This window comes from Cetorhinus maximus, chromosome 12 (genome assembly GCF_964194155.1).
Source record: "Cetorhinus maximus chromosome 12, sCetMax3.hap1.1, whole genome shotgun sequence".
Lineage (NCBI taxonomy): Eukaryota > Metazoa > Chordata > Chondrichthyes > Lamniformes > Cetorhinidae > Cetorhinus > Cetorhinus maximus.
This window is the reverse complement of record NC_135890.1, coordinates 125,905,677-125,933,411: the sequence shown is the minus strand read 5'-3', so window position 1 is coordinate 125,933,411 and position 27,735 is coordinate 125,905,677. Positions and strand designations below refer to the sequence as shown.

The following is a 27,735-nucleotide window of genomic DNA, read 5'->3' as shown; positions in this document are numbered from 1 at the left end:
TTCTGCTGCTGCTGATGGCCCACAGCACCTCATGGATGTCCAGTCTTGATTTGTTAGATCTGTTTGAAATCTATCCCATTTAGCACGGTGGTAGTGCCACACAACACGATGGAGGGTATCCTCAATGTGGGGACAGAGCTTCATTTCCACAACGACTGTGGGGTGGTCACTCCTACCGATACTGTCATGGACAGATGCATCTGCGACAGACAGGTTGGTGAGGATGAGGTCAAGTATGTTTTTCCCTCTTGTTGCTTCCCTCACCACCTGTCGCAGACCCAGTCTAGCAGCTATGTCCTTTAGGACTCAGCCAGCAATAGTGCTACCAAGCCACTCTTGGTGATGGGCATTGTAGTCCCCAACCCAGAGTACATTCCGCACCCTCAGTGCTTCCTCCAAGTAGTGTTCAATATGGAGGAGCACTGATTCATCAGCTGAGGGAGGGCGGTATGTGGTAATCAGCAGGAGGTTTCCTTGCCCACGTTTGACCTGATGCCATGAGACTTCATGGGGTCTGGAGTCGATGTTGAGAACTTCCAGGGCAACTCTCTCCTGACTGTATACCACTGTGCTGCCACCTCTGCTGGGTCTGTCCTGCCGGTGGCACAGGACATACCCAGAGATGATGATGCTGGTGTCTGGGACGTTATCTGTAAGGTACGATTCTGTGAGGATGTTGACTAGTCTGTGAGATTCTCTAACAAGCCCCCAGATGTAAGGAGGGCTTTACAGGGTCGACCAGGCTGCATTGTTGTTTCCGGGGCCTAGGGGAATGCCGGGTGGTCTGTCCGGTTTCATTCCTTTTTATTGACTTTTTGATGGTTTGATCCAACTGAGTTTTTCTGACAGTCGACATCATTAAGACTTTTAATTCCTGACTTTTATTGCCATTTGCTATGGTGGGATTCGGATTTGAACCCGGTTCCCCAGAGCATTACCCTGGGTCTCTGGATTATTAATCTAGTGACAATACCACTACACCACTGCCTCCCCTGCCCTGCCGAGTTTGGAAGGGTCCTCTATTAGAAGACATGCCTGAACAATCATAGGAGGGTAAGTAAGTAACACTTTGTCTGATCTGGGTTTGAAATAGAGATCCTGGCCCAGATTAGAAGTTCTGGGGTACAAATTAGGAGCAGGAGCAGGCCATTCAGCCCCTCGAGCTATTTGATAAGTTCAAGGCTGGTCTGAATGTGGCCTCAACTTTCCTGTCTACCCCCGATGACCTTTGACTCCCTTGTCAATCAAGAATCTATCTAACTGAGCCTTAAAAATATTCAATGACCCTGCCTCAACTGCTCTCTGGGGAAGAAAATTCCACAGACTAACCAACCCTCTGAGAGGAAAAAATTCTCATCTCCATCTTAAATGGGAGACCCCTTATTTTTAAACTGTGTCCCATTGTTCTATTTTCTCCCATAAGGGGAAACATCCTTTTAGCATTCACCCTGTTAAGCCCCCTCAGGATCTTATATGTTTCAATAAATTCACCTCTCAATCTTCTAAACTCCAATGGATACAGGCCCAGCCTCTCCAACCTTTCCTCATTAGTTAAATGCCTCATTCCAAGAATCAGTTGAGTGAACCCTCTCTTAACTGCTTCTTACATCCTTTCTTAAGTAAGGAGACCTAAACTTTACACGGTACTCCAGATGTGGCCTCACCAATACCCTGTATGACTGTAGTAAAATATCTCTACTTTTATATTCTATTCCTCTTGAATAAATGCCAACACCCCATTTGTCTTCCTAATCACTTGCTGTACCTTCATACTAACTTTGTGATTCATGTACCAGGACACGTAGTGTTAAACAAAAACAGAATTACCTGGAAAAACTCAGCAGGTCTGGCAGCATCGGTGGAGAAGAAAAGAGCTGACATTTCGGGTCCACATGACCCTTCAACAGAACTGAAGTGGTGTTAATGTTAATGTGTGCTAGTGTTAATGTTGGAATTATGCTACAATGGAGTGCGTGCTTCAGTTTGTAATCGAGGGCAACTGCCACCAGTTGGGGAAAGATCAGGGAATAATCCAAATGCGTAAAAGCCAGGTTACACTGGGTGTCGGAGTGGGTGTACAGTGCCTGTACTCTGTCATCTTGTGAATAAACCCGGATTAAGGAAAAGACTGGCTCCAAAATCATCCTTTCCTCATGTGTGAACAGTGATTTTCACCTGGTAGCAAAGGATAAACATCGAGCTCTGCTGAATGAAAGTTAAATAAGGAGTTTTTCTGTCTGTACCTTCTGAAAAAATTAAACCTCCTATTTCTGTAACCTCTGGTGCAAATGGCTGAGTCCCAATGCAAATTCTCCAGCTTTATTTCTGCACCACTTGTTTTGGTGTCTGAACCGTATGAGCAGTGGAAATGTGGACATGGGTGACTTTGTTATCCCAGAAGAAGTGAGGTATGGCTTTGGCTTTATGATTGAGGGAAAAGTAATATAGAAGTATTTTTGGAACTGGATGTGGCTGACTTGGGTACTGAAGAAGGATTAGCTCTTCTGTTGCAATTTATGGACGTTGCCTAAAATGTTTGATTCATTAAGTAAGGGCACAGCAGCTTGTTCTTCATCCGGAAATACATAGGGCTGAATTTTTCTGTCGGTGAGTTGGGGGCGGGGCCCGCTCACCAATGGGAAAATGATGCGGGATGACATTGGGAGGAATCCCCGACATCATCCAGCCCCATTTAAATATTCAGGAAGGCGGGGACACAGCGAGATCAGCTGTCTGCCCACCAACCTGTCAATGGCAAATTGAGGCCTTTGACAGGATAATTAAAACAGTTAAAGGACCTGCCCGTCCAACCTTAAAGCTGGCGAAATGCCAGGAGCCCCAGCGGGGAATAGAAAAAACATGAAACCTCGTCCACCGGCGGGATGAGGTTTCATGCAGGGTTTTAAAAAAGTTTATTAAAGTGTTTGTGAAATTTATTAACATGTCCCATCTTGTGTGACATTGTCACATGAGGGGGACATGTAAATGATTTTTAAATTTTTCTATTTTTAAAGTTTGTGCAGCTGTCAGTGATCCCCCTGAGGCAGCGCTTAGCCTCAGGGAGATGTGCGCTTTATCATGCGCATGTGCGACAGAGCGCACTCTGACAATTGGGGAATCCCCCTCCACCCCCACCACACAGGAAACGCATAGCGCTTCCCGCCAGGCGTCACGCTGGGCGAGCCTTAATTGGCCCGCCCACTTAAAATGGCGGCGGGGCCCACTTCTCCGGCGGGGATCAGATCCCCGCCCGCCGGAGATTGGGTCAGGCCCACTCACCCGACAGGCCGAGAATTCAGCCCATACTGTTCAGTGCACATTCTCTGCCGCAGTGTGCCAGTGATGGAGTGGGTGGATAGAGATTCCAACTGTGAAGGAACCAGTGTAACAAACTCTTGTTTTCTGGTTGGTATGAAACTTCCAAATGTTGCAACCACAGACGTAAGGATGGGTTTGAAAAAAAAAGAGTTTGTGATGTCCAAGAGATTGAGAATCACAACTGGCACAATTTCACTACAAATCCAACAGCGTTAGTGCTAAAAACGTAAACTTGAAAGATGGTCTTACTCCTGACAACGCTGTATCGATGAGAGTTTTCAGCCTGATTTTAAACTTTGGCTGTGCAGCAACTGACCTCGTGCTCGAGGCTTCTGAGCCACTCGATTGGCCTTTGATTGGTCCGAGTCCCGCTTGACTTAATCCATAGAGTTTTTTTTCTCACGTGAACCTCCTACACTTTTAGCCATAGGATGTCTGGCCTTTTGTCTGTTGTTGTTTACTTATTTTTGCAAATGATTGTGTGACTGCCTGCAGGTCACGAGGCATCTGTGTGTATGTAAGGTAATGAGAACCACAGCAAGCTCCTTCATCAGTAACACATTTTTAACAGTGAATCTCAGGCATTCTTTTCAGAAAACTTATACAGAAATTCTTAAGCAACTTGGATTTCTATAGTGCCTTTCACGACAGGGCATCTCAAAGAACTTTGCAGCCAATGAAGTGCTTTTGAAGTGTAGTCACTGTTGTGAAATGTGGGAGTCAATTTGAACTCAACAAGTCACATTAACTGTTATAACAGCCAGATAATCTGTTTTAATGTTGCTTAAGGGACAAGTGTTAGCCAGAACCCTTGGAAGAATTCTCTCATGCTTTGTTTTGAATAGTGCTACTGTGCCTTCACCTAAGAAGGAAGATGGGGCCTGGGTTTAACATCTGATTTGAAAAATGCCACCTCCAACTCTGCAGCACTCCCTCAGTCCCCCTCCAACAGCACTGAGCTCCCACTGTACTGCTCTGGAGTGGGACTTCAACCTGTGACCTCTTGCAACAGTGCTACCCAATGAGCCACAGCTCCTTCCTGCTCCTGCCTGGAGCCTTGATGATGGTGATAAGCCTATGAGGAGTCAGGATGTGGGTCATTCATCCAAGCTCTGGCCTGCTCTTGTCACCATGGTGTTAATCTTATTGCATCATTTTGGCTTCTTGTCCATGTTGACATCCAAGGTGTTGATGGCTGTTAGTTGTGCCATTTGGAGATGGTCTTTACTTAGCACAAATTTTATCTGCCATTGGCCAACCTAACATTGGACATTATCCAGGCCTTGTTCTAGTTCTGACACTAAAGTATCAGAATAGTGAATACGGCTGAACGTTGGAACCCTCAGCAAGGACCAATGCTCCTGATTCAATGATGGGAGGAGGGTAAATGAGGGCACTAGCCTGAGGACTGATGCCCTCAGTTCTCAATTTTTTTTCTCCCTTCCTCCGATAACTGCAGCTACAGGAGGGTTTTCTATGAGCTTTCCCAGCATAGCCACTGGCCACAGTTTTATGAGGATTATTTGGTGCCTAACTCTGCCATATTCCGAGCAGCTACCCCTGCTACTTTGCTAACATTTAGCTCTGCCCATGACCGGTGCAAGGCAGCGACAAGGTCTGGAATGGGCAATCCTGGCAGAACCCGTTGTGGGCAGTTGTCATTTGCTGCCAATATTCATGACTTGGTGGTGATTATAGGAGCTTTGAAGTTACTTTTTTTCCCTCTTCGGTTATCCCAGAAATGTTTCAGAAAGGTTATTTATCTGCAATCCCAGGAATCCCGTTTCTGGATTCATCTGAAAGGATTTGAAAGTGTGTTTTTATAAGCAAAGTGAATCCTCAAGGACAAAGCAAAGGAATAGTTTGTTTGTCTGAGTGATGGCAAAGGACTTCATGACTCCGAATTGAAACTGTTTTGATCTCACTGTGAAGAGTGAGAGAGAGTCCAGAATAGACACGGACAAGTATGTGAAATGAGGCATCTGAAAGGGCCTCATTAAAATGGAAAACTCAGAGCCTTCATTGAGGAAGAGATTAGATGTGCTGGAGGAGAGCTGTGAATTTTGTTTGAAGTAAGATTGATTCATTAATAGGAGAAATATGATGCGTTCTTTTTGTGACATTGTACTGATCTGATAGAACTAGTGGTGAAGGTAAAAGGCTGAAATTCCCTGAGGAAGGGACTGACAACCCGTGAGCAGTGATTGTATATTAGTTTTATGTTTTTAATATTTTTAATTTTCTTACAATGTTTATGATTTAATTCCAGGGTGCAGCCTTAATGGCTGAAGATTTGCCCTACGCTTTGAAACTTATCTTCAGCACTGCTTTGAAGACCTTTAATGAGACTCCATTTATTAAGAAGTCTGTGAAGGAGATAATGTGGGGATATGATGATCCACTTGTTGACTTTCTTAATAGAATATTTCCAGGCATTATCCCATTTAAAGGAAAGTTTGGTTTGTTCGTTGAAGTGAGTATTTTTTTTAAGACTAAAAAGTAAATCAAAAATGAGTAAATGTTTACATTCTGGGCAAGTCCTGTCTAATGCGTAGCTTAATTTGGAGTTAACCCCTTCCATGTGCCTTCTAGAAAAGACTAAAACTAATCCTATAACCAGCTCAGGATTGGTCAAACATTGTCCTTATACATCAATCGAACCTGAAGAATTGCCTTCCATTATTGTCTGGAGTCACTTATTGTCACCACCCAGCTCACAGACTCTTCTTGATTTCCAAAAAGCTATCACCTGCCGCTTTCTTCCCCTCCACCTCCCCCACCCCCTCAGCCTTGGCTGCTTCCCCAGCCTAAGTGCACCTCCCGCCGAGGGCCTTATCAGAAACTACTTGGAAATCCTAATGATTTTATCTAATCCTTGACCAGATGTTCTTGTTACTGCTTCAGGTTGTCGAGTGCAGCACCGCACTTCTGAGACTACCTTGTAATTCCCATAACCCTTCTGCATTCTAAATGTTTTCTAACATTCCATCTACTTCCCCAAAGATTTCAATTCACACTGTAGTTCCCAGGATTTGAAATTGAACCTTTTCTGTGTTTTGCTGAAAAGAGACACATATTGCTGAAGCTTTTCATCTTACACTCATCAGGACAAACACAAGAATTCCAAATTTCAAAAAGAGCATCAATTATACCGCATGAGAAAAGAGTGCTGATTGGTTAGCAAGTCAACTCTGATTGGATGAGGCATTGCCATGGAGAATGCACCAGGGAAATTACAAACTGGGGCTGGACAATATTACCAACATGTGTCTTTATAGTCAATTCCTTCTGTATATCTGAGGAACAGAACAAACTGAAGGAGATGTTGATATGATTCTGCAACAGGAGATGGAATAATTCGAGGATCTGCATTTTGGTTAAGACATCAATCATTGTATTTTTGGGGAAGGCTGTGGGTGATGGGAAGGAGATGAAGAAATTTAGGAGCTCATGAGACATTAAAACAATACTTCAGGTAAAGCTATTTAAAGAAAAGCTAATTAGATTCTGGAGTTTGTGGCCTGAGGTTCAGAATATGAAAGTCAAAGCAGAGGGCAGGGCTGAGCTACTAAATGATTACTTTGCATTTCTGTCCACTAACACTGGCAATGTTGCAGTGAAGGACAAAGTTTTTTTTATTTTATTCACATTTGGGTTGAGTGTAGCTGGCAAGGCCTACATTTGTTATCTAATCCTAATTTCCCATGAAGGTGATGTTGAGCTGCCTTAGCTGGTGAGGAATAGAGAAATTGGGTAGAATAAACATAGATAAAGAAGAAGTACTTAAAGCTGATAGTCCCTAAAATAGAAAGGTCACTCTGTCCAGCTGGGTAGCAGCCTAGGATACTGAGAGGGGTAAGAATGGAATTGATGCAGAGTCTGTGCACAATCTTACAACCTTCCTTGGATGAGAGTAATGTCAGAGGACTGGAGGATTGCAAGTGTTACCTCCCTGCTCAAAAAAACAGGGAAGAGGCATAAATCCAACAAGTACATGTCGATCACCCAGTGGTGGAGAAGCTTTGGGACAATAATCTGAGCCAAGGATAATTGACAGATGTAAAAGCATGGGTTAATTAATGAAAGCCAGCACAGACATATTAAAGGCAAATCATATCTGTCTGACTTGATTGTGCTCTTTGATAAAGGAATTATGAACGTTGATGAGGGCAGTGTGGTTTGTGAGAGTTTGCTATGTGCAAATTGATTGGCGTGCTCCCTGTGTTACAGAATTGACTACAAAAGTACCAGATTGGCTGTAAAGCACTTTGGGTTTTCCTGAGCTTGTGAAAGGTGCTATATAGATCCATGTTTCTGTGCCTCTCTTCCCCAAGGTTCAGCAATATGATCACAACTCTTTTTGATGTATATTAATGACCTAGACTTGGGTTTTCAGGGAATTATTTCAAAGTTTGCAGATGAGATGAAGCTTGGAAATGTAGTAAAGAGTGAGGAGGATAGTAACAGACTTCAGGAAGACATAGACAGGCTGGTAGAATAGCCAAATGAAATTTAGTGCAGAGGAGTGTGAAATGATGCATTTTGGTAGGAAGAATGAGAGAGACAATATAAGCAAAATGGTACAATTTTAATGGGGGTGTAGGAGCAGAGAGATATAGGGGTGTATGTAAACAAAGTCTTGAAGGTGGCAGGGCAAGTTGAGAAGGTTGTTAAAATATACAGAATCCTTGGCTTTATTAATAGACGCATAAGAGTCCAAAAGCAAGGAGGTTAGGGTTATCCTTTATAAGAGACTGATTTGGCCTCAACTGGAGTATTGGAATAAAATTCTGGGCACTGCAATTCAGGAAGGATCTCACGGCTTCGGAGAAAGTATGAAATCGATTTACTAGAATGGAACCAAGAATAATGGACTTCAGTTATACAGAGAGACTGGAGAAGCTGGGATTGTTCTCTTTAGAGCAGAGAAGGTTAAGGGGAGATTCAATAGACAAATTCAAAATTCTGAGGAGCTTTGATAAAGCTGATAGGAAGAAAATGTTTCCAGTGGCAGGAGGGCAAGTAACAGGGGACAAATTTTAAATAATGCAAAAAAGCCAGAGGAAAGTAATAATGCAGTTCGTGGTTTTGATGTGGAATGCAATGCCTGAAAGGGTAGTGGAAAACAGAATCAAGAATAAGTTTCAAAGGGCATTTGATAAATACTTGAAGTAATAATTTTTAGGGCTATGGGAAAAGAGCAGGAACTAATTAGATGGTGTTACGATCTTAGCGGAGACCAGGAACTTTAAAAAAAAGAGTTGAACTCCCAGTTAGTAACTGAAAGAATTATGCCACCAGATTTCATATTTTAAACAAAACACTTTTACTGTACAAGAGTTAAACAAAGTAAGTACTAATAAAGTAACACTATATTTTGTAAACACTCATACTTTACACCTGAAAACGTCAACAGCACACTACCAGTTCAACTTTTATTGCCACCCAAGAGTTCCCCTGTACTTCCAGGATCTTGAGGGGCCCTTCATTTCACCTGGGACCAAGCCAAGATGTGTCACAGCTCTCAAAAATTCACTCTGGGGAGAATTTTCCCCCCATTGTGGGGGGTTGGGCGGGAGCGGGCGCAGGTAGGCACACAGCCAATCGCCACCCACAATCAGCTGGGCGTCACCATTTTGCATGGGTGGGCCAATTAAGGCCTGCCCAGCATGATGTGCATCCAGAAGCGCTGAGCGCTCCCTGTGTGGGCAGGGGTGGGGGAGTAGGCTGATTCGGGGCCTCTGCTCTTTCGTGCATGTGTGTGAAAGAGCGCAGAAATCTCCCTGAGGCACAGAGCTACCTTAGGGAGATTATTTTGATTTTTAAAAAATTTTAATGAAGAAAAAAAAATCAAGTCATGTCCCCATATGTGACACTGTCACATGAGCTGGGACATGTCAATGAATTTTAATTAAAAAATTTATTTAATTTATAAACCTTTTATGAAACCTCATCTCGCCCGTGGATGAGATTTCATGAAAAATGCAAAGGCCGCCTGGGCTCTTCACCTGCCCCCCCGACCTTAAGATTGGACGGGCAGCTCAGTTCATGATCTTAATTGGAATCTAAATGGCCTTAATAGGCTTTTGACAGTTCAGCGGACGCGCAGCTCACTCCGGTGCGAGCTCACTGAACTGAGGATCTGAATGATGCGCGGTGACATTGGGACGCATGCCTGACATCACAGCGTGTCATTTTACACATCGGCGAGTGGGGCCCGAACAGAAGATTCTGGCCTTTGATTCTCCTCAGTGTTCCCACTATTCTGAGAAATGACATTTTTTGGGGCCCTTTCACTCGCATCTGGCCAGACAAACGCTCCAACCCTCCTTCAACACCTCATGATTGTGACCACCCCACACAAGCATTGACCTCACTGATTTCTTGCTTAGTGACTCCAAATCAGATTGGTTTCTGATAGCCCTTTGCTCCTGGTCTACAGCTCCTAGCAAATTCTCTCTCTGCCTATCACAAAGCTGTTCCCAGACTTCAACTGGCTGCCTCTGTGAGAAATCACACAACTAAACCCAAAACCCAAAAAAACCTCTCTGCAATCTATCTCCACAGGAACAAGGCATTCTCTGGATGTCCCAGATGGAGATTAAAATTAATTATCTGCAATTCCCAAACCTTCCCTTTGTTCTGGGAAATCATATGAATAATTTAAACCCCTTATGAAGACAGCTATAGACACCCCATCTCTACCAGGACTCAGAAAGGGGACCACCCAATGTTTAGTCTTTTCCCACTTCCAACTCTGGCCTGATTAAATAAGCATAGGCCACACTTACGTTATATTCCTAAAACATGTGAAATTAGATATTCACAGCAATAGTTCTTTCAAATTGCCAGCACAGGCTTTATGGGCCGAATGTCTCGTTCTGTGATCCTATGTAAATGGGGACCAACAGTCTGAGTCACTTACATAAGCTCTGTCCCCTGTTCTGTAGCCAATGTATTGCATCCACTGCAGTGCCCTCGTCTTCTCTTTTTGTTAGTACTTCAAATAATACAAGAAGGTTGGTCAAACAAGGCTTTTGGAAGAGGATTACTCCTGGGGTTGAAGATGGAGCCTCAGGATGAACTGGGTGAACTGAACGGCCATTTTCCATTTTGCAATTTCTAAGTAACACTTTGAAGACTGGACAATTGTATAGCTTTATATTGCATAAGATAGTTGTACTTGATACTGACTTTCCTATTTCTTTACAGATGAACAACTCGAATGCTGGGTTATTCACGGTTTATACAGGAGTCAATAATATTGCTAAAGTTCATCTAGTAGACAACTGGAATGGTCTTAAAGAGGTTTGTGAATCATGAAGTGTTATTTGCTCAGGCTAAATCTGTATCGTTGTTGGCTACAGCAGCTCTCAACTTTTCAATCATTTTTCTATTCTGTCACATTAACCCCTAACACACATCTCAATAAAACCAGTAGCTTTTCTTTCAGCACCTGAATTGATCCTGTGTGCTTCTCTTACTTTTTGCTCCTTTTAATCCATTTGGGTTGAAATCTAAGATTACAATTAATTATTTTGACTAGTCTGTCCACTTGGTTCACCTTCAATCTCTTGATCTCCAGGAGATGCATTGCAAGCGTCATTTTTAAAATTCATTCACAGGATGTGGGCTTCACTGGCCTGGCTAACATTTATTGCCCATCCCTAGTTGCCCTTGAGAAGGTGGTGGTGAGCTGCCTTCTTGAACCGCCGCAGTCCATGTGGTGTAGGTACACCCACAGTGCTGTTAGGGAGGGAGTTCAAGGATTTTGACCCAGCGACAATGAAGGAATGGCGATATATTTCCAAGTCAGGATGGTGAGTGACTTGGAGGGGAACTTCCAGGTGGTGGTATTCCCATGTATCTGCTGCCCTTGTCCTTCTAGATGGTAGTGGTCGTGGGTTTGGAAGGTGCTGTCTAAGGAGCTTTGGGAAATTCCTGCAGTGCATCTTGTAGATGGTACACATTGCTGTTACTGTGCGTCGGTGGTGGAGGGAGTGAATATTTGTGGATGTGATGCCAATCAAGCGGGGCTGCTTTGTCCTGGACGGTGTCAAGCTTCTTGAGTGTTGTGGGAGCTGCACTCATCTAGGCAAGTGGGGAGCATTCCATCACACTCCTGACTTGTGCCTTGGAGATGGTGGACAGGCTTTGGGGAGTCAGGAGGTGAGTTACTCGCCACAGGATTCCTAGCTTCTGACCTGCTCTTGTAACCACAGTATTTATATGGTTAGTCCAGTTCAGTTTCTAGTCAATGGTAACCCCCAGAATGTTGATAGTGGGGGATTCAGTAATGGTAATGCCATTGAACATCAAGGGGTGATGGTTGGATCCTCTCTTGTTGGAGATGGTCATTGCCTGACACTTGTGTGGCACGAATGTTACTTGCCACTTGTCAGCCCAAGCCTGGATATTGTCCAGGTCTTGCTGGATTTGGACATGGACTGCTTCAGTATCTGAGGAGTCGCGAATGGTGCTGAACATTGTGCAATCATCAGTTAACATCCCCACTTCTGACCTTATGATGGAAGGAAGGTCATTGATGAAGCAGCTGAAGATGGTTGGGCTGAGGACACTAACCTGAGAAACTCCTGCAGTGATATCCTGGAACTGAGATGACTGACGTCCAACAACTACAACCATCTTCCTTTTTGCCAGGTATGACTCCCAGGGCAACTCCCTCCCGACTGTTTACCACTGTGCCACCAGCTCTGCTGGGTCTGTCCTGCCGGTGGGACAGGAGATAACCAGGGATGGTGATGGTGGTGTTTGGGACATTATGTGTAAGGTATGATTCTGTGAGGATGACTGTCAGGCTGTTGATTGACTAGTCTGTGGGACAGCTCTCCCAAATTTGGCACTAGCCCTCAGATGTTAGTAAGGAGAACTTTGCAAGGTCGACAGGGCTGAGTTTGCCAGGAAAAGTGAGACACTTGGATTTTTGGTCACATTTCAACAAGGAGAATGCAAGATGGAGCCTTGAACCTGAAGCTGGAAGTTGAGGTGTAGTCTTTCATTCTTTGCCATTAGATGTTGCATAGAAATGTGTAAAACAAGCAAATTAGCCCAGAAAAAGGACAGGGTATGTTTTTACCTGTATGAGATTGAATTAAATAATTTGCTTTAAAGTGTTCACTTTGTAAAACCTAACATAACAATTATCAGTCACACTTTCCCATCTGTTCACTAAGATTGGTGAAGTGTACTTGTCAGTGACATAACTCAAACAGAATTGCGTTTGGATTATGATGCCCCAGGTTATGTATTTTTTATATTGATTCTCAGGATGTGGAATTTGCAAGACCAGGCATTTATTGTCCATTGTTTATTGCCCTTGGGAAGCTGGTGGTGTCGCCACTGAAGGGAATGAATGTTTAAGGTGGCGGCAGGACCATATCTTAGTTAAAACCCAACTGCTTCATCATTTCTACTGGCGATGGAGACAGAGTTATTTCAGCAGAAGGGGGCCATTTTGCCCGTTGAGCCCACGTCTACTGTCCGTAGAGCAATCAAGTCAGTCTATTCCCCCGCTCTTTCTCCATAATACTGCAAGTTTATTCCCTTCAAGTTCCCATCCAATTTCCTTTAGAAATCATTCATCAGTTTTGGCAGTGAATTTCAGGTCTGTACCACTAACTGCATAAACAATTTTTCCTTGCATCCCTCGCATCCCTTGCCCAAAATCTTAAATTTGTCTTAAAAAGCAAAGCTGGTACCAGTAAAAGTGATCATGTCTCTTTTGGATTGTCATAAAAACCCAACAGCTTTGTTAATGTCAAGGTTTATCAGATGGGTGGGCAATAAATGCCGTTCTGGTGAATTTCGCATTGAGTTCACAAACTTGACTATTTCAATGTTCCTCTGGTCAGACCACTGCAGACTTTAGCTCATAAAACTCTGTTGTCTGTCTCCTAAATTACATTAAATCCTATTTATCTATCACCCATATGCTCACTGACTTCAATTGGTTCTCGGTTAAGCAACGTCTTGATTTTTAAAATTCTCATCCTTGGGTTTTCAGATCCCTCCATGGCCTCGTCCTTCCTGTTAAATCTGTTAAACTCCAGCCCCACAACCCTCCCAGAAATCTGCCCTGTCCGAATTCTGACCACCCCAATCTTAATCATCCAACTTTGGTGGCTGTGCCTTTAGCTGCTTTGGAATCCCTCGAACTCACTGTCCTCCCTGAGGCTTTAAGGAATGGCTTATCTCTTTGACCAAGCTTTTGGTCATTTGATCTAATATCTCCTTGCGTGGCTCGGTATCAATCGGTTTTATAATGCTCCTGTGAAGCACCTTGGGATGTTTTATTCCTGCAGCGGTTCAAGAAGGCAGCTCACCACCACCTTCTCAAGGGAAATTAGGGATGGGCAATAAATGCTGGCCCAGCCAGCGAAGCCCACATCCCATGAACAAATAAAGAAAAGTACTATATAAATATAAGTTGTTGTTGTTAAATAATAGTTGCTCACCTTTCTTATCTTGCTGTGAGGTTACATTTCTTTGCCACTCTCCAAACACATCAGCCTGCATTTCAAATAATAGCTGGAATTTCAGAAACATTTGGTTTTCCAGCAAAGCTTTCTGTATTATACCAGTAATGACACTGCAAAACAACTTGATGGACTGTAAGATGCATTGGAACATCTGACATTCTTGCATTGTCCCTTTCTTTGCCTGCCCCAGTTTTCCTCCTTGTGACTGCCCCCTGCCCTGCTGCTTTACCCTTTCCCCACCCACTCTCTCCTCTCCCACGCCCCAGCATCCCACACCCCCACACACACAGGTTATAAGCAATCATCTTGTTTTTGTAAGACTTGATTATGGTTCTGCAAGCTTTTAGGAAATAGAGACAGTTTAAGTAAGTTATATTTGTATTTGTGGGTGTTAGGAATGAGTTTTAGCTTTAAAGTTTAAGTTTGATTTGTATTTCTGTATGTGTGTGTTAAAGGTCAAATAGAGTTTTAGTTTCACTTTAAAAAGGTGACTGTGTTTCTAATGAGGTTTCTTATGGCTGTTGCAGCTAGGCTAAACAAACAGGAGTAGCAGAATTGGGCTGCTGCCGAGCAACAGGGGGCCTGAAGAAGCGGCTCCCTCCCACAGACACGCACAGAAAAACTAAAGAACAGCAGTTTTAAGTTCAATTTGAAGCCAGGACTCCAGAGAGACTGGACACTGAGAGAGGGAGCTGCAGATTTCCCAAAAAGGTCCCAAGGCCAAAGGAGTGGGGCAGAAGCAGGGGAAAGTTCCAAGCAGACCTTCTAGTCAAAGGAAGGGCAGGAACCTGGAAAAATGTCCTGTTAATTGAAGTTAATAGTGAGGGGCAGAGAGAGAGGCTCCAAGCTTCAGATTTAAAGAGACAAAAGCTGCAGAAAGCAGATTTAAAGCGAGAACAGCTTGGTCCAAAGAAGGTCCAAAGAGTCAACTGAAGATCTGTGACTCTTTGCTATAGGCTTGTGAAACAGTGATACAGCTGACGGCTGAGCCGGTGAGAGTGTGTGTGGAAGACAGCTTGAATGCATGTGGTGACTCAGGGGAGAGGAACATCAGAAGGAGAGTTTGAAACCCTGGAGGTGAACCATTGCAGAAGGCGTCTGAGAGAAAACATCGGTTTGGGAGAAGATTCCAAGGTGAGGTCTTGGAGAGTGGAGATTGGAAACCCTCATGTGATAAATGGACTGCAGTGAAACCATTTGGCTCATGGTGTAACAATCACTGGTGGGTGGGGGGGAGGGAGGAGTTGAGGAGAGATCCATAGCATCCGGTTCAGGTGGCATCTGTCACTTGGTTTCAGAGTTTGGTGTGTCTGACAACAGGGTGCCAAAGATTTACATGGAATGTACACTTACTGTGGATATTAAAGTATAAGATAGCTTTTGGAACTTGTGTTATCCTTACAAACCTGTATACATCTATAACAGTATAGTTGTGAGTGAAGGAGTATTGTAATAGAATTCACCTTTTCTTGGTCATTAAATATTTTATTCATTTGCAAAACATTCATCAGCTGACTCTGGTGACTCTGTTCAGTAGCCACTCTCCACATATCTAAACGAATGAATAAAAGTTAGGGTCTCTCAAGCTGGGTTCCATTCTGGAATCAAGCCTGTCCAGGGGTAATCTCAGCTGGGGAATCATAACAAAATGCAATGCAATGAAATAAAATATTACTGTTCAATACAAAAGTGAAATTATTTGGAAATTGGAAATAAAAACAGTATGATTGGCAGTGTTTATTGAGCTGGGTTGAATCATCTGCTCATTGGTACAGAGTAGGAGATAAGACACTTTGCACTGATGCAGCCTAATATTCGAGACATGTTGAACTTAATACCATTTGATTTTATCCCTTTCTTTCTAAATCCAGGTGAACTATTGGCGTTCTGACCAGTGCAACATGATAAATGGAACAGCAGGTGAAATGTGGCCTCCATTCATGACTCCTTCAGACGCATTAACTTTTTTCAGCCCAGACTCCTGCAGGTAGGAAACAATTACTGACTGATCTAAATCACAAAAATATGCCGGTTTCTTACAACAAGCTCTGTGGGATAAAACCAAATACAAGTTGGCAACTGTAGGCTCAAAGTAATACTTGTGTCTGTTTGGAGAAATGCAGGCTGGAAATCAAGAGAAAACCTATGTTGTGTTTCCATTTGGGCTGAATCCTATTCAGAGGGAGTGACCCTGTTGTTGTGCTGAAGATTGTTTGATTAAAGTTATTGCTGGTACAATCGGTATTTAAATAGCAAACCTGCCACATTACAAAGCACCTACTGGATATCTGATGCACTGTTACCTCAGACTACATGATAATTTACGATATATTTGTTGTGTCTGTTGACACTAATGTGTGGAGAGAATTTATAGTCAAAGGAACAAATTACATACCAAAAATAGAGGGTAATCAAGGGGTGAATAAGAGTGAGGAACTTGAAATAATTAGTAGAGAAAATATTGGAGAACTTAAGGAACATTTTTCATTGTTTCATGGGATGTGGGCATCACTGACTAGGCCAGCATTTATTGCCCATTCCTAATTGCCCTTGAGTCCATGTGGTGTAGGTACACCCACAGTGCTGTTAGGGAGGGAGTTCCAGGATTTTGACCCAGCGACAGTGAAGGAACGGTGATATATTTCCAAGTCAGGATGGTGAGTGGCTTGGAGGGGAATTTCCAGGTGGTGGTGTTCCCACCTATCTGCTGCCCTTGTCCTTCGGTCATGGGTTTGGAAGGTTCTGTATAAGGACTCTTGGTGAGTTGCTGCAGTGCAACTTGTAGCTGGTACACACTGCTGCTACTGTGCGTCGGTGGAGGGAATGAATGTTTCAGAGGCCAAGTAACTGAATATACTTAAGAAGGAAATAGATAGATTTCTGGTCTCTAAAAGCATGAAGGGGTATGTGGAGAGTGCAGGAGTCGGGCGTTGAGATAAAGGATTAGCCATGTTCATATTGAGTGGCGGAGCAGGCTTGGGGGGGCTGAATGACCCACTCCTGCTGCTATTTTCTAAGTTTCTATAGGTCAGGATTTTTAGATCAGTGTGCGGGCACCGTCGATGGGCCCGGGAGTGTCCGGGAAATGGACCACCAACCGCGATAGGCCTCCGATCACGATTTCACACTGGCTGGCCAATTAACGGCCAGTGTGGAACGCGTGCTGAAAAGCTCAGCGCTGCCGGGGTGGGGCAGGAAGAGGTGTTGACACCAACGTGGGCGCAGATGAGTGCCAAATGGAGCCTCCTTCGGCACTGCACCCTCAGACATATTGAGGTAGCTGCTTCGCCGCCTGTAAACCCTGGCAGCAGGATAGTGGCATCTTCTGCAGCCCCTTCCACCTTGGACAACCTCTTGACCCTGCACCCCTTGTGCCTGCGCCTGGCCTCCCAAAGGTGGCTCCCCTGAAGGCTGAATGTGCACTCCTGGCCTCCTCCTTATTCTATCCCTCCCTTCCTCCTCAGAGGAGGTGCCTCCAGTGGAGAGTTCAGCTCCCATTCCCAGGCTAAGGGAGGCTCCCTGAAACCTGCAGGCCCAGTAAAGATTCCTCACTGCAGAGATCTGACCTGGAGGTTGAGTCCAGACCGAGCAGCTGGGCTGTGTTTTGAAGTATTGCAGATCACACAGGCAAGTCTCAGTAACTCTGAAAAATAAATACGCCACTGAGCCCACTCGCCACCCCCACTGAGTCCTCTTATCCTGCCCGTGGGTGAGGTTTATACAAATGTGTCCTACCCGCCTGCCCATCGCACCCAAAGATCACACGGGCACCGAAAAATCTGCGTCGATTGGTGAGTCAAGGGCCTTAAGTGGCCCGTGAACTAATGACGGGTTCGCATCGGAGATCATCCCCCACCCACCCAACAAAATATCGCGATGGGCGCGGTGATGTCAGGACACTCGCCCGAGGTCACTGTGCATTATTTTACACACGGACGTGCAGGGCCCCGCCCCCTCCCCCGCCCCCGCCCCCTCCCCCGCCCCAGCCCCCTCCCCCACCCCCGTGTGCCAATGGGAAAGTTCTGCCCCTGGGTTCGAATCCCACCACGGCAGATGGTGAAATTAGAATTCAATAAAAATCAGGTATTAAAAGTCTAATGATGACCATGAAACCATTGTCCATTGTTGTAAAAACCCATCTGGTTCACTAATGTCCTTTAGGGAGGGAAATCTGCTGTCCTTACCTGGTCTGGCCTACGTGTGACTCCAGACCCACAGCAATGTGGTTGACTCTTAAATGCCCTCTGAACTAGGACAATTAGGGATGGGTAATAAATGCTGGTCTGGCCAGTGACACCCACATCACATGAAAGAATAAAAAAAATCACTGAAAGCAAGCATGCAGGTGCAGCAAGCAGTTCAGGTAAATGGTGCATTGGCCTTCATTGTGAGAGGACTCGAGTACAGGAGCAAGGATGTCTTACTGCAGCTGTATATGGCCTTGTTGAGACCACATCTGAAGTATTGTGCGCTGTTTTGGTCTCCTTACCTAAGAAAGGATATACTTTCCATAGAGGGAGTGCAGCAAAGGTTCACCAGACTGATTCCTGGGATGGCAGGATTGTCATATGAGGAGAGATTGGGCCGACTAGGTCTGTATTCACTGGAGTTTAGAAGAATGAGAGGAGATCTCATTGAAATGTATAAAATTCTGACAGGGCTGGACAGACTGGATACATGGATGATGTTTCCTCTGGCTGGGGGATCTAGAACAAGGGGTCACAATCTCAGGATACGGGGTAGGCCATTTAGGACTGAGATGAGGAGAAACTTCTTCACTCAGAGGGTGGTGAACCTGTGGAATTCTCCACCACAGAAGCTTGTGGAGGCCAAGTCCCTGAATATATTTACGAAGGAAGTAGATAGATTTCTGGACTCTAAAGTCGTCAAGGGGTATGGGGAGAGAGCAGGAGTACGGCGTTGAGATAGAGGATCAGCCATGATCATATTGAATGGCAGAGCAGGCTCGAGGGGCCGAGTGGCCTACTCCTCCTAGTTTATGGGCAGAATGTTTCCATCAGCATGTGGGGGTCAGGACCCGCACACCTCGGGCAAGCCTCCCAATGTCACTGCGCGCCATCACCATATTTTGGTGGGCGGGTGCGCGACGATGTCCGTTGTGCAACCGCCATTAATTAACGGGCCACTTAAAGCAGGTGAGCCCGGTGCCTTCATCAACAGGAAGGGTTTCCACTCCATGAACGTGCAGATAGTGTGTGACCACAGGATGCTGATTCTACAAGTCTGTGCAAGGTACCCAGGCAGCTCCCACGATGCCTACATCCTCAGACACTCCCAGGTGCCGGGGCTCTTCAGTGCTCCAGCCCGGCTGGATGGATGGCTGCTGGGTGACAAGGGCTATCTCCTCAGAAGGTGGCTCATGACGCCTCTCCACCACCCAAGAACAGAAGCTGAGCAGCGGTACAATAGGAGCCAGGGCACCACAAGGACTGTGGTGGAGAGAACCATCGGTCTTCTCAAGATGCGCTTCCGATGCCTGGACCGCTCAGGGGGCGCACTCCAGTACCCCCCAGACCGTGTGTTGGTGATAGTGGTTACATGCTGCACTCTCCACAATCTTGCGCTGGAAAGGGGGAGACACAGTGGACGATGAAGACATTGACTCAGTGGCTGCGTCTGCACACGCTGACAGTGAGTCCGAGGATGAGCACAGGGAGATGCTGAGGGGGTAGACGCTGACCTGGGAATACTCCAGAGAGACAGGGACACCCGGGAGGCTTTAATTCAACGAATCTTCAGCTAGCACAGCACAGATGGATCTCCAGGACCTGCCTGGGCTGCAGGCTCCATACTGGAGACATTGGTGCAAAATCTGTCAGGAGAGGAGCATTGACAATGGACCCAGTCAATAAATGTCAATGACACACAAATCACTCCTAACATCTCAGGAATCCATCCACCTGCCTGAGAAAAGAGGCACCTCAGCCATGTTAGACGATATAAATTTAATGCTTTCACAAAAGGCTCTTAACATAGCACAAATAAAATGGTGTCGCACTGCAGACACAGTCAGGAGGGACTCATAGGGAGGCCAACACCAGTGATGAGCCCGGGGTGTGCCTAAGGTGCCTTATGTTTATGTTTCCGGGCACTCCGTCTTGGTGCTGCCCCATCGCTGGGAGTGGTATCTGAGACAGCTGCTGACTCAGCTGTCCTGTTGGCCTCAATGACCTTGGCAGACGTCCTCTGGCCCGTGGAGCCTGTGCTGGCCGTGCCTGGGAGGGAGCTGCCAGTTCCACAGCTGGCATCTCCCCAGTCATCGCAGCCTCATTGGGTGCTATGGTCACTGGGAGAGGGGCGGAGGAGCTGCCGCCCTCATCTGGAGCGCCCTGAAAGGTGCCCGCAGAGACCGACAGGCAGCTGCTGCGCCGACATGAGGTATGTTTGGCCCTCCCTGCTCTGCGTAGATGGATGGGCACCGAGCTGGGAGACCTGGTGCCCAAACCATCGCCCACACGGGCACTGACCACATGAAGACAATGTCGCTGTGAGGGATTGGAGGTTCGAGTGCAACCCCAGGAACCCCTGATCCTGTCCCTGGAGCTGCCTCTCCATGAGAGTCACCACTCTCTCCATGGAGGAAGCTTGGTACTCAGCCATGAGGCTCAATGCATCGGCTCCGGTCCACATAGACTCCTCCACCACTGACACCAAGCCAGGCACAGCCTCATGTATCTCCCCCAGATGGTCCCGCACACCCGGCCGCATCTCATGAGTTGGCTGCGTCGCGGACGACACCAGAGGCTCATCACCAGCCGCGGACTGAGCATGTGCCTGGGACCCTGCAGTCCTCCGACTGCTGGTGCCATGGGCACTCTCTGTCTCCGCCAGCTCCTCCAGCGACTGCGAAGTGCCCCCTCACCGCTGTGCCCCGGGACACTAGCCAAAGACCTGATGCCCACCTAGGTGCCTGTATCTGTGCTGGTGCCTGCCTGGCAGACATGGTGTGACGCTGGTGATGTTGACAGTCTATGGCCCTCAGGTGTCAGAGGGGCCTCTGCTGCTCCGAGTCCCGGCCCTGTGCCGATGATGCTGAAAGGAAGAGTAAGGACATTCGATTAGTTAGCGTGTGGGCAATGCCACTGTACATGCCTGTCCCCCGGATCATCACGTGCTCATCATTCCACACGCAGTGGGTGAGCCATGTTGGTAACGCCACTCACTCAACAGTCAGCACTGCCACAGACCGTGTGGACCCTTCCAGGTATCAGGCAGCCTTCCCTTACCCTGGGAATGGGGATTGTGGCCTCCTCTGAGGAGGGAGAGAGGGGCAGAAGGGAGAGGAGGCCGGGGGTCCCAATGCAGCTCCCAGGGGAGGGTCCTGTGGGAGGAGAGGCGCAGGCACAAGGGGAGCTGGGCCAGCAGGTAGTCCAAGGTGGAAGGGGCTGCAGAAGGTGCCACTATCCTGCTGCCAGGGTTTACAGGCGGCGATGCAGCTACCTCAATATGTCCGAGGTGCAATGTCGAAAGAGGCTCCGCCTCTCCAGCGACTTGTTCTGCCGAAGGGTCATGAGGACTCGAAACGTTGACTCTTTTCTTCTCCGCCGATGCTGCCAGACCTGCTGAGTTTTTCCAGGTAATTCTGTTTTTGTTTTGAGACAGTGGTCTCCGTTGGTCAGATGATCGGGCCTGAGATCAGCTCCGACTGTGTGAGTGGACACCCCATACCAGTGGCTCTGAAGGTCACAGTGACCCTCAACTCCTATGTCTCCGGCTCTTTCCAGGGCTCAGTGGGGAATCTGTGTGGAGTGTCCCAATCAGCTGTCCACGGTTGTGTCAAGCTGGTGACTGAATCTCTGTTCAGGTGGGTACTGACATTTATTCATTTCCACATGGATGAGACCAGCCAGACAGACCGAGCCAGAGGCTTCGCGGCCATTGCTGGCTTCCCCCGTGTCCAGGGTGCTATAGACTGTACACATGTGGCCATCAAGGCGCCAGCAGGTGAGCCCGGTGCCTTCGCCAACAGGAAGGGCTTCCACTCCATGAACGTGCAGATAGTGTGTGATCACAAGATGCAGATTCTACAAGTCTGTGCAAGGTACCCAGGCAGCTCCCACGACGCCTACATCCTCAGACACTCCCAGGTGCCGAGGCTCTTCAGTGCTCCAGCCCGGCTGGATGGATGGCTGCTGGGTGACAAGGGCTATCCCCTCAGAAGGTGGCTCATGACGCCTCTCCGCCATCCAAGAACAGAAGCTGAGCAGCGGTACAATAGGAGCCTCCACGAGGGCGGTGATAGGGAGGACCATCGATCTTCTGACGATGTGCTTCCGATGCCTGGACCATTCAGGGACAGCACGACAATACCCCCCAGAGCGGGTATCACTGATTGTGGTTTCATGCTGTGCTCTCCACAATCTGGCACTGGCAAGGGGGAACCCACTGGAGGAAGAGGATCTTGAGGCAGCTCCACAGGCCACAGAGGATGAACCCAGTAGTGAGTCAGACGAGGAGCAGAGTGATGAGAATGCTGAGGGTGTGGAGGCAGACCCCAGGAACCTCCAGGGAGACAAGGACACCAGGGACACATTGATCCAACGCTCCTTCAGCTCAGGCTGCCAAAGATCTGCTTCCACCTCACGCCAGGGCTGCTGCCTCCATCCAGGATGTCTGAAATGACTGTCATGTGAACCCAAAGCCCACTCAATGCCTGTGTAATAGAGCATCCAGCCCCTCGCGTCCCGCATTACACACTGGCGCACCCTGCACCAGGAAGACAGAAGGTGAAGTATATTCAGGCCATTACGACAAAAACAAAATTTATCTCATTTCCACAATCCAAACAAATTTACATAACCTTGTCTGATCTTCATTCCCAGACCAGTTAACATAAACAAAACACCACAGAATAGAAGATCACCCATGACCAGTTCCTCTTGTGTTTATGGTGCTTTAAACTTACGTTTCTGAGCGCTGTATCTTGGCGCTGCCCCTTCCCCTCGCTGGCACCGACATTGGAGCCAGCTGCTGGCTCTGCTGTCCTGTTGGCCTTGATGACCTTGGCAGTCGTCCTCAGGCCCGAGGAGTCTGTTCTGGCCCCGCCTGGGAGGGAGCGGCCAGTGCCACAGCTGGCATCTCCCCAGTCACCGGTGCCTCATCAGATGCCACGGTCACTGGCAGAGGAGCTACTGCCGTCATCCGGAGCACCCTGAGAGGAGCCCGCAGAGACGACAAGCAGCTCGAGTGCCAACGTGATGTCTCTGTTGTCCTCTCTGCTCACCATTGATGGACGGGCACCGAGCTGGGACACTGGGTGCCTCATCCATCTCCCTCATTGGCACTGACCACCTGACGTCATTGCCTATGTGAGAGCTGCAGGTCCGAGCGCAACACCAGGAACCCCTGATTCTGTCCCTGGAGCTGCCTCTCCATGAGAGTCGCCACTCTCTCAATGGAGGAGGCAGTGTGCTTGACCATGAGGGTCAACGCAGTGCTCATGCTCCACATGGACTCCTCCACAACAGAGACCATGGCACGCTGACCCTCATGGACCTTCGCCAGATCCTCCTGCACACCCTGCTGGACATCCAACATCTGCCGCCTAATGGATGACTCCAGAGGCTCATCAACTGCCTTCGACCCAGCATCGCCCTGGCCCCCAGCAGTCCTCCTACTGCCGGTGCCCTGGGCACTCTCTGCCTCCGCCTGCACCTCAAGCGAGTGTGAAGTGCCCTCACCAATGTGCACCGACATTCTAGCTGAATATCTAACACCCACCAAGGTGCTGGTATCTGTGCTGATTTTTAAAAAATTCATTCATGGGATGTGGGCTTCGCAGGCTGAGCCAGTATTTATTGCCCATCCTTAGTTGCCCTTGAGAAGGTGGTGGTGAGCTGCCTTCTTGAACCGCTGCAGTCCATGTGGTGTAGGTACACCCACAGTGCTGTTAGGGAGGGAGTTCCAGGATTTTGACCCAGCCACAGTGAAGGAACGGTGATATATTTCCAAGTCAGGATAGTGAGTGACTTGGAGGTGAACTTCCAGTTGGTGGTGTTCCCACCTATCCTGCCCTTGTCCTTCTAGATGGTAGTGGTCATGGGTTTGGAAGGTGCTGTCTAAGGAGCCTTGGTGAGTTCCTGCAGTGCATCTTGTAAATGGTACACACTGCTGTCACTGTGCGTCGGTGGTGGAAGGAGTGAATATTTATGTATGTGCTGCCAATCAAGCGGGGCTGCTTTGTCATGGATGGTGTCAAGCTTCTTCAGTGTTGGAGCTGCACTCATCCAGGCAAGTAGGGAGTATTCCATCACATTCCTGACTTGTGCCTTGTAGATGGTGGACAGGCTTTGGGGAGTCAGGAGGTGAGTTACTCGCTGCAGGACTCCTAGCCTCTGACCTGCTCTTGTAGCCACTGTATTTATATGGCTAGTCCAGTTCAGTCTCTGGTCAATAGTAACCCCCAGGATGTTGATAGTGGGGGATTCAGTGATGGTAATGCCATTGAGCATCAAGGGGCGATGGTTGGATTCTCTCTTGTTGGAGATGGTCATTGTCTGACAATTGTGTGGCACGAATGTTACTTGCCACTTGTCAGCCCAAGCCTGGATATTGTCAGGTCTTGCTGCATTTGGACATGGACTGCTTCAGTATCTGATGAGTTGAGAATGGTGCTGAACATTGTGCAATCATCAGTTAACATCCCCACTTCTGACCTTATGATGAAAGGAAGGTCACTGATGAAGCAGCTGAAGATGGTTGGGCTGAGGACACTACCCTGAGGAACTCCTGCAGTGATGTCCTGGAACTGAGATGATTGACCTCCAACAACCACAACCATCTTCCTTTGTGCTAGGTATGACTCCAACCAGCGGAGAGTTTTCCCCCTGATTCCCATTGACTCCAGTTTTGCTAGGGCTCCTTGATGCCACACTCGGTCAAATGTTGCCTTGATGTCAAGGGCAGTCTCACCTCACATCAGGAGTTTAGCTCTTTTGTCAATATTTGAACCAAGGCTGTAATGAGGTCAGGAGCTGAGTACCCTGACGGAACCCAAACTGGGCATCAGTGAGCAGGTTATTGCTAAGCAAGTGTTGCTTGATAGCACTGTTGATGACCCCTTCCATCACTTTACTGATGATCGAGAGTAGACTGATGGGACGGTAATTGGCTGAGTTCGATTTTGTCCTGCTCTTTATGTACAGGACATACCTGGGCAATTTTCCACATAACCGGGTAGATGCCATTGCTGTAGCTGTACTAGAACAGCTTGGCTAGGGACGCGGCAAGTTCTGGAGCACAAGTCTTCAGTACTATTGCCAGAATATTGTCAGGGCCCATAGTCTTTGCAGTATCCAGTGCCTTCAACTGTTTCTTGATATCACATGGATTGAACTGAATTGGCTGAGGGTTGGCATCTGTGATGCTGGGGACCTCCAGAGGAGGCCGAGATGGGTCATCCACTCGGCACTTCTGGCTGAAGATTGTTGCGAATGCTTCAGCCTTATCTTTTGCACTGATGTGCTGGTGTCCTCCATCATTGAGGATGGGGATATTTGTGGAGCCTCCTCCTCCAATGAGTTGTTTAATTGTCCACCACCATTCATGACTGGATGTGGCAGGACTGCAGAGCTTAGATCTGATCCATTGGTTATGGGATTGCTCTGCTCTCTCTACCACTTGCTGCTTATGCTGTTTGGCACGCAAGTAGTCCTGTGTTACAGCTTCACCAGGTTGACACCTCATTTTTAGGTGTGCCTGGTGCTGCTCCTGGCATGCCCTCCTGCACTCTTCATTGAACCAGGGTTGATCCCCTGGCTTGATGGTAATGGTAAAGTGGGGGATATGCCAGGCCATGAGGTTACAGATTGTGTTCGAGTACAATTCTGCTGCTGCTGATGGCCCACAGTGCCTCATGGATGCCCAGTCTTGAGTTGCTAGATCTGTTTACAATCTATCCCATTTAGCACGGTGGTAGTGCCACACAACACGATGGAGGGTATCCTCAATGTGAAGGTGGTGTCTGGTTCAGAGAGCGGGTGTAACTCAGGTGCATGTGAAGCCTGATGGTCCTCTGGTGTCGGGAGTGGCCCATCAGGGTCCTGCGATTGAGCGCGTGCTGGAGAATCTAAGGGAGAACAAGGACCTGTTATTAGTTAAAGTCATCACACTGTCACTGTGCATGCCAGGCACCCTGGTGAGACAATGGAGATCTGCATCATGGTGCCACTGTCTTTCAATGATCAATGGGGACTCCAATTTTGAGGCTCCCATCAGTGACAAGACTACACGAGAATGTTTGCACAATCCGAAACTCTCACCTTAGTTCACTGCACTCTTCCCTTCGCCTGACACCCCAGCATCTCCTTGACCGGGTGACCGAGATGTGTAGTACCCATCCAGCTCCAGGACATCCTGCTCAAATCTTTTTTTTTATGTTTCGTTTCTGGGATGAGAGTGTTGCTAATAACCCTTGTTAAGAGTCAACCACCTTGCTGTTGGTCTGCAGTTACATATAGGCCAGACTGGGTAAGGACGGCAGATTTCCTTCCGTAAAGAACATCTTGTAAGGATTAGGAGGTTTGCGGGACCTCTGCCTGTCCGTGACCTCTCGATGTTGTTATGGGATGTTTTCTCCTGAAAGGGCAGAGGAGCATTGACTAGCCCACTCTCTACCTGCAGCGCCATTGCAGCCTGAGGAACACCTGGCAGGGCACATCTGAGTCGTGGCCCTCGAGCCACAAGACACTCAGCCTAAGCAACCAGGGCTCATCCCCTTGGCCAGCTCCGGCGTCATTGACAATTGGCACTCAGACTCTCACACCCCTGAGCTCCAAAGGGGGAGGGGGGAATGGCCAACCCTTAACACTTCACCACACTGATTCATGCCAATACAGTATTCACCCTTCCCCAGCACAGCAGCTGGTTGAACCTTTTGCGGCCCTGCACCCATGTGCACCACACAACGTCGTGGATGCTGACCTGGGCCACCAGCTCCCAAGACTTTTTTTGTCCGGTGCGGTGACCTCCTCTTTCCAACCCTGAGGATGAGGGTGTCCCTCCTGGCAGCCACCTTCTCCAGGAGGACCGCGAGACACTCATCCGAAAGCCGGGGGTACTGAGTGCCTATCTGACCTGCCCTCCAGCCTGGTGTCTCCAGCCGCAGTTGAGGCCATATCTTCGGTGTTCAGCACGCAGAAGATGTGTCGTTTATTGGCAGCCTTCAAGGAGCTGACTGTGCCGTTTTTAAACCAGCCGGTGGGTCGCCTTTGGACCTGATGCCAGACAGGCCCCATCCCCCGCCCGCCCCTTCCCGACCATTGGGAAGACTTGTTTCACACTGGACGGGCCTTAATTGGCCAGCATGAAATCGTAGTTGGGGGTCGATCGTGGGTGGGGGCCAGTTTCCCCACTGGTCACAGGCCCACCAATCGCGCCTTCCAGCCTCGGGTAAAATTCAGGCTAATGTTCCTATGATGATCATTCTCTGATACCACTTCCATCAGAGGTGATAATCTCTTGGGCGGTAGGTTGATCTGACCACTGGGGACTCTCCAGGACCTGGAATGATAATGGAAAATCCTGCTCCCCAAAGAAATAAAAGAGATGGAAAGTGAAATCTGAGTCTGAATACTCTGTAGTGTTTGAGCATTCAGGGCTGCGCTGTTCTGGTTGGCTAATAGCAGTGGTAGTCTTTACATCCTCCACTGTCTGGAGGAGATCTAGGGCTACACAGGCATCTCTGCTCAGGAGAGAGAAAGGCTGGTTACGGATGACGTACATCAGCGCAAAGATTTGTTTGCTGCCCCATGTTGTATTCTCTTCACTGATCGGTTTTTCCTTGGCAGAATGTAATTTCTCTGTGCTATCGTTCAAGCAAACATTCTGTAATTACGCTTCTGCCAATTGTTTTTGAAATCGCTCATGCTGTTTAGTGAGAACTTCTACCTTCGCTTAC

At 47.5% G+C, this 27,735-nt stretch overlaps 1 protein-coding gene across 4 annotated transcripts in view; it reads left to right on the top strand.

Moving 5' to 3' along the window:
* The window catches only part of scarb1 (scavenger receptor class B, member 1), a 171,041-nt gene that overhangs the window by 58,523 nt on the left and 84,783 nt on the right, over positions 1 to 27,735 (top strand). For 3 of the 4 annotated variants that reach the window (XM_078554622.1, XM_078554624.1, XM_078554623.1), the window contains exons 4-6: positions 5,588 to 5,791; positions 10,531 to 10,626; positions 15,689 to 15,804. In XM_078554622.1, the coding sequence (XP_078410748.1) occupies positions 5,588 to 5,791; positions 10,531 to 10,626; positions 15,689 to 15,804 (416 nt within the window). The remainder of the gene's footprint in view (positions 1 to 5,587; positions 5,792 to 10,530; positions 10,627 to 15,688; positions 15,805 to 27,735) is intronic. The other variant, XM_078554625.1, reaches the window with a different exon arrangement.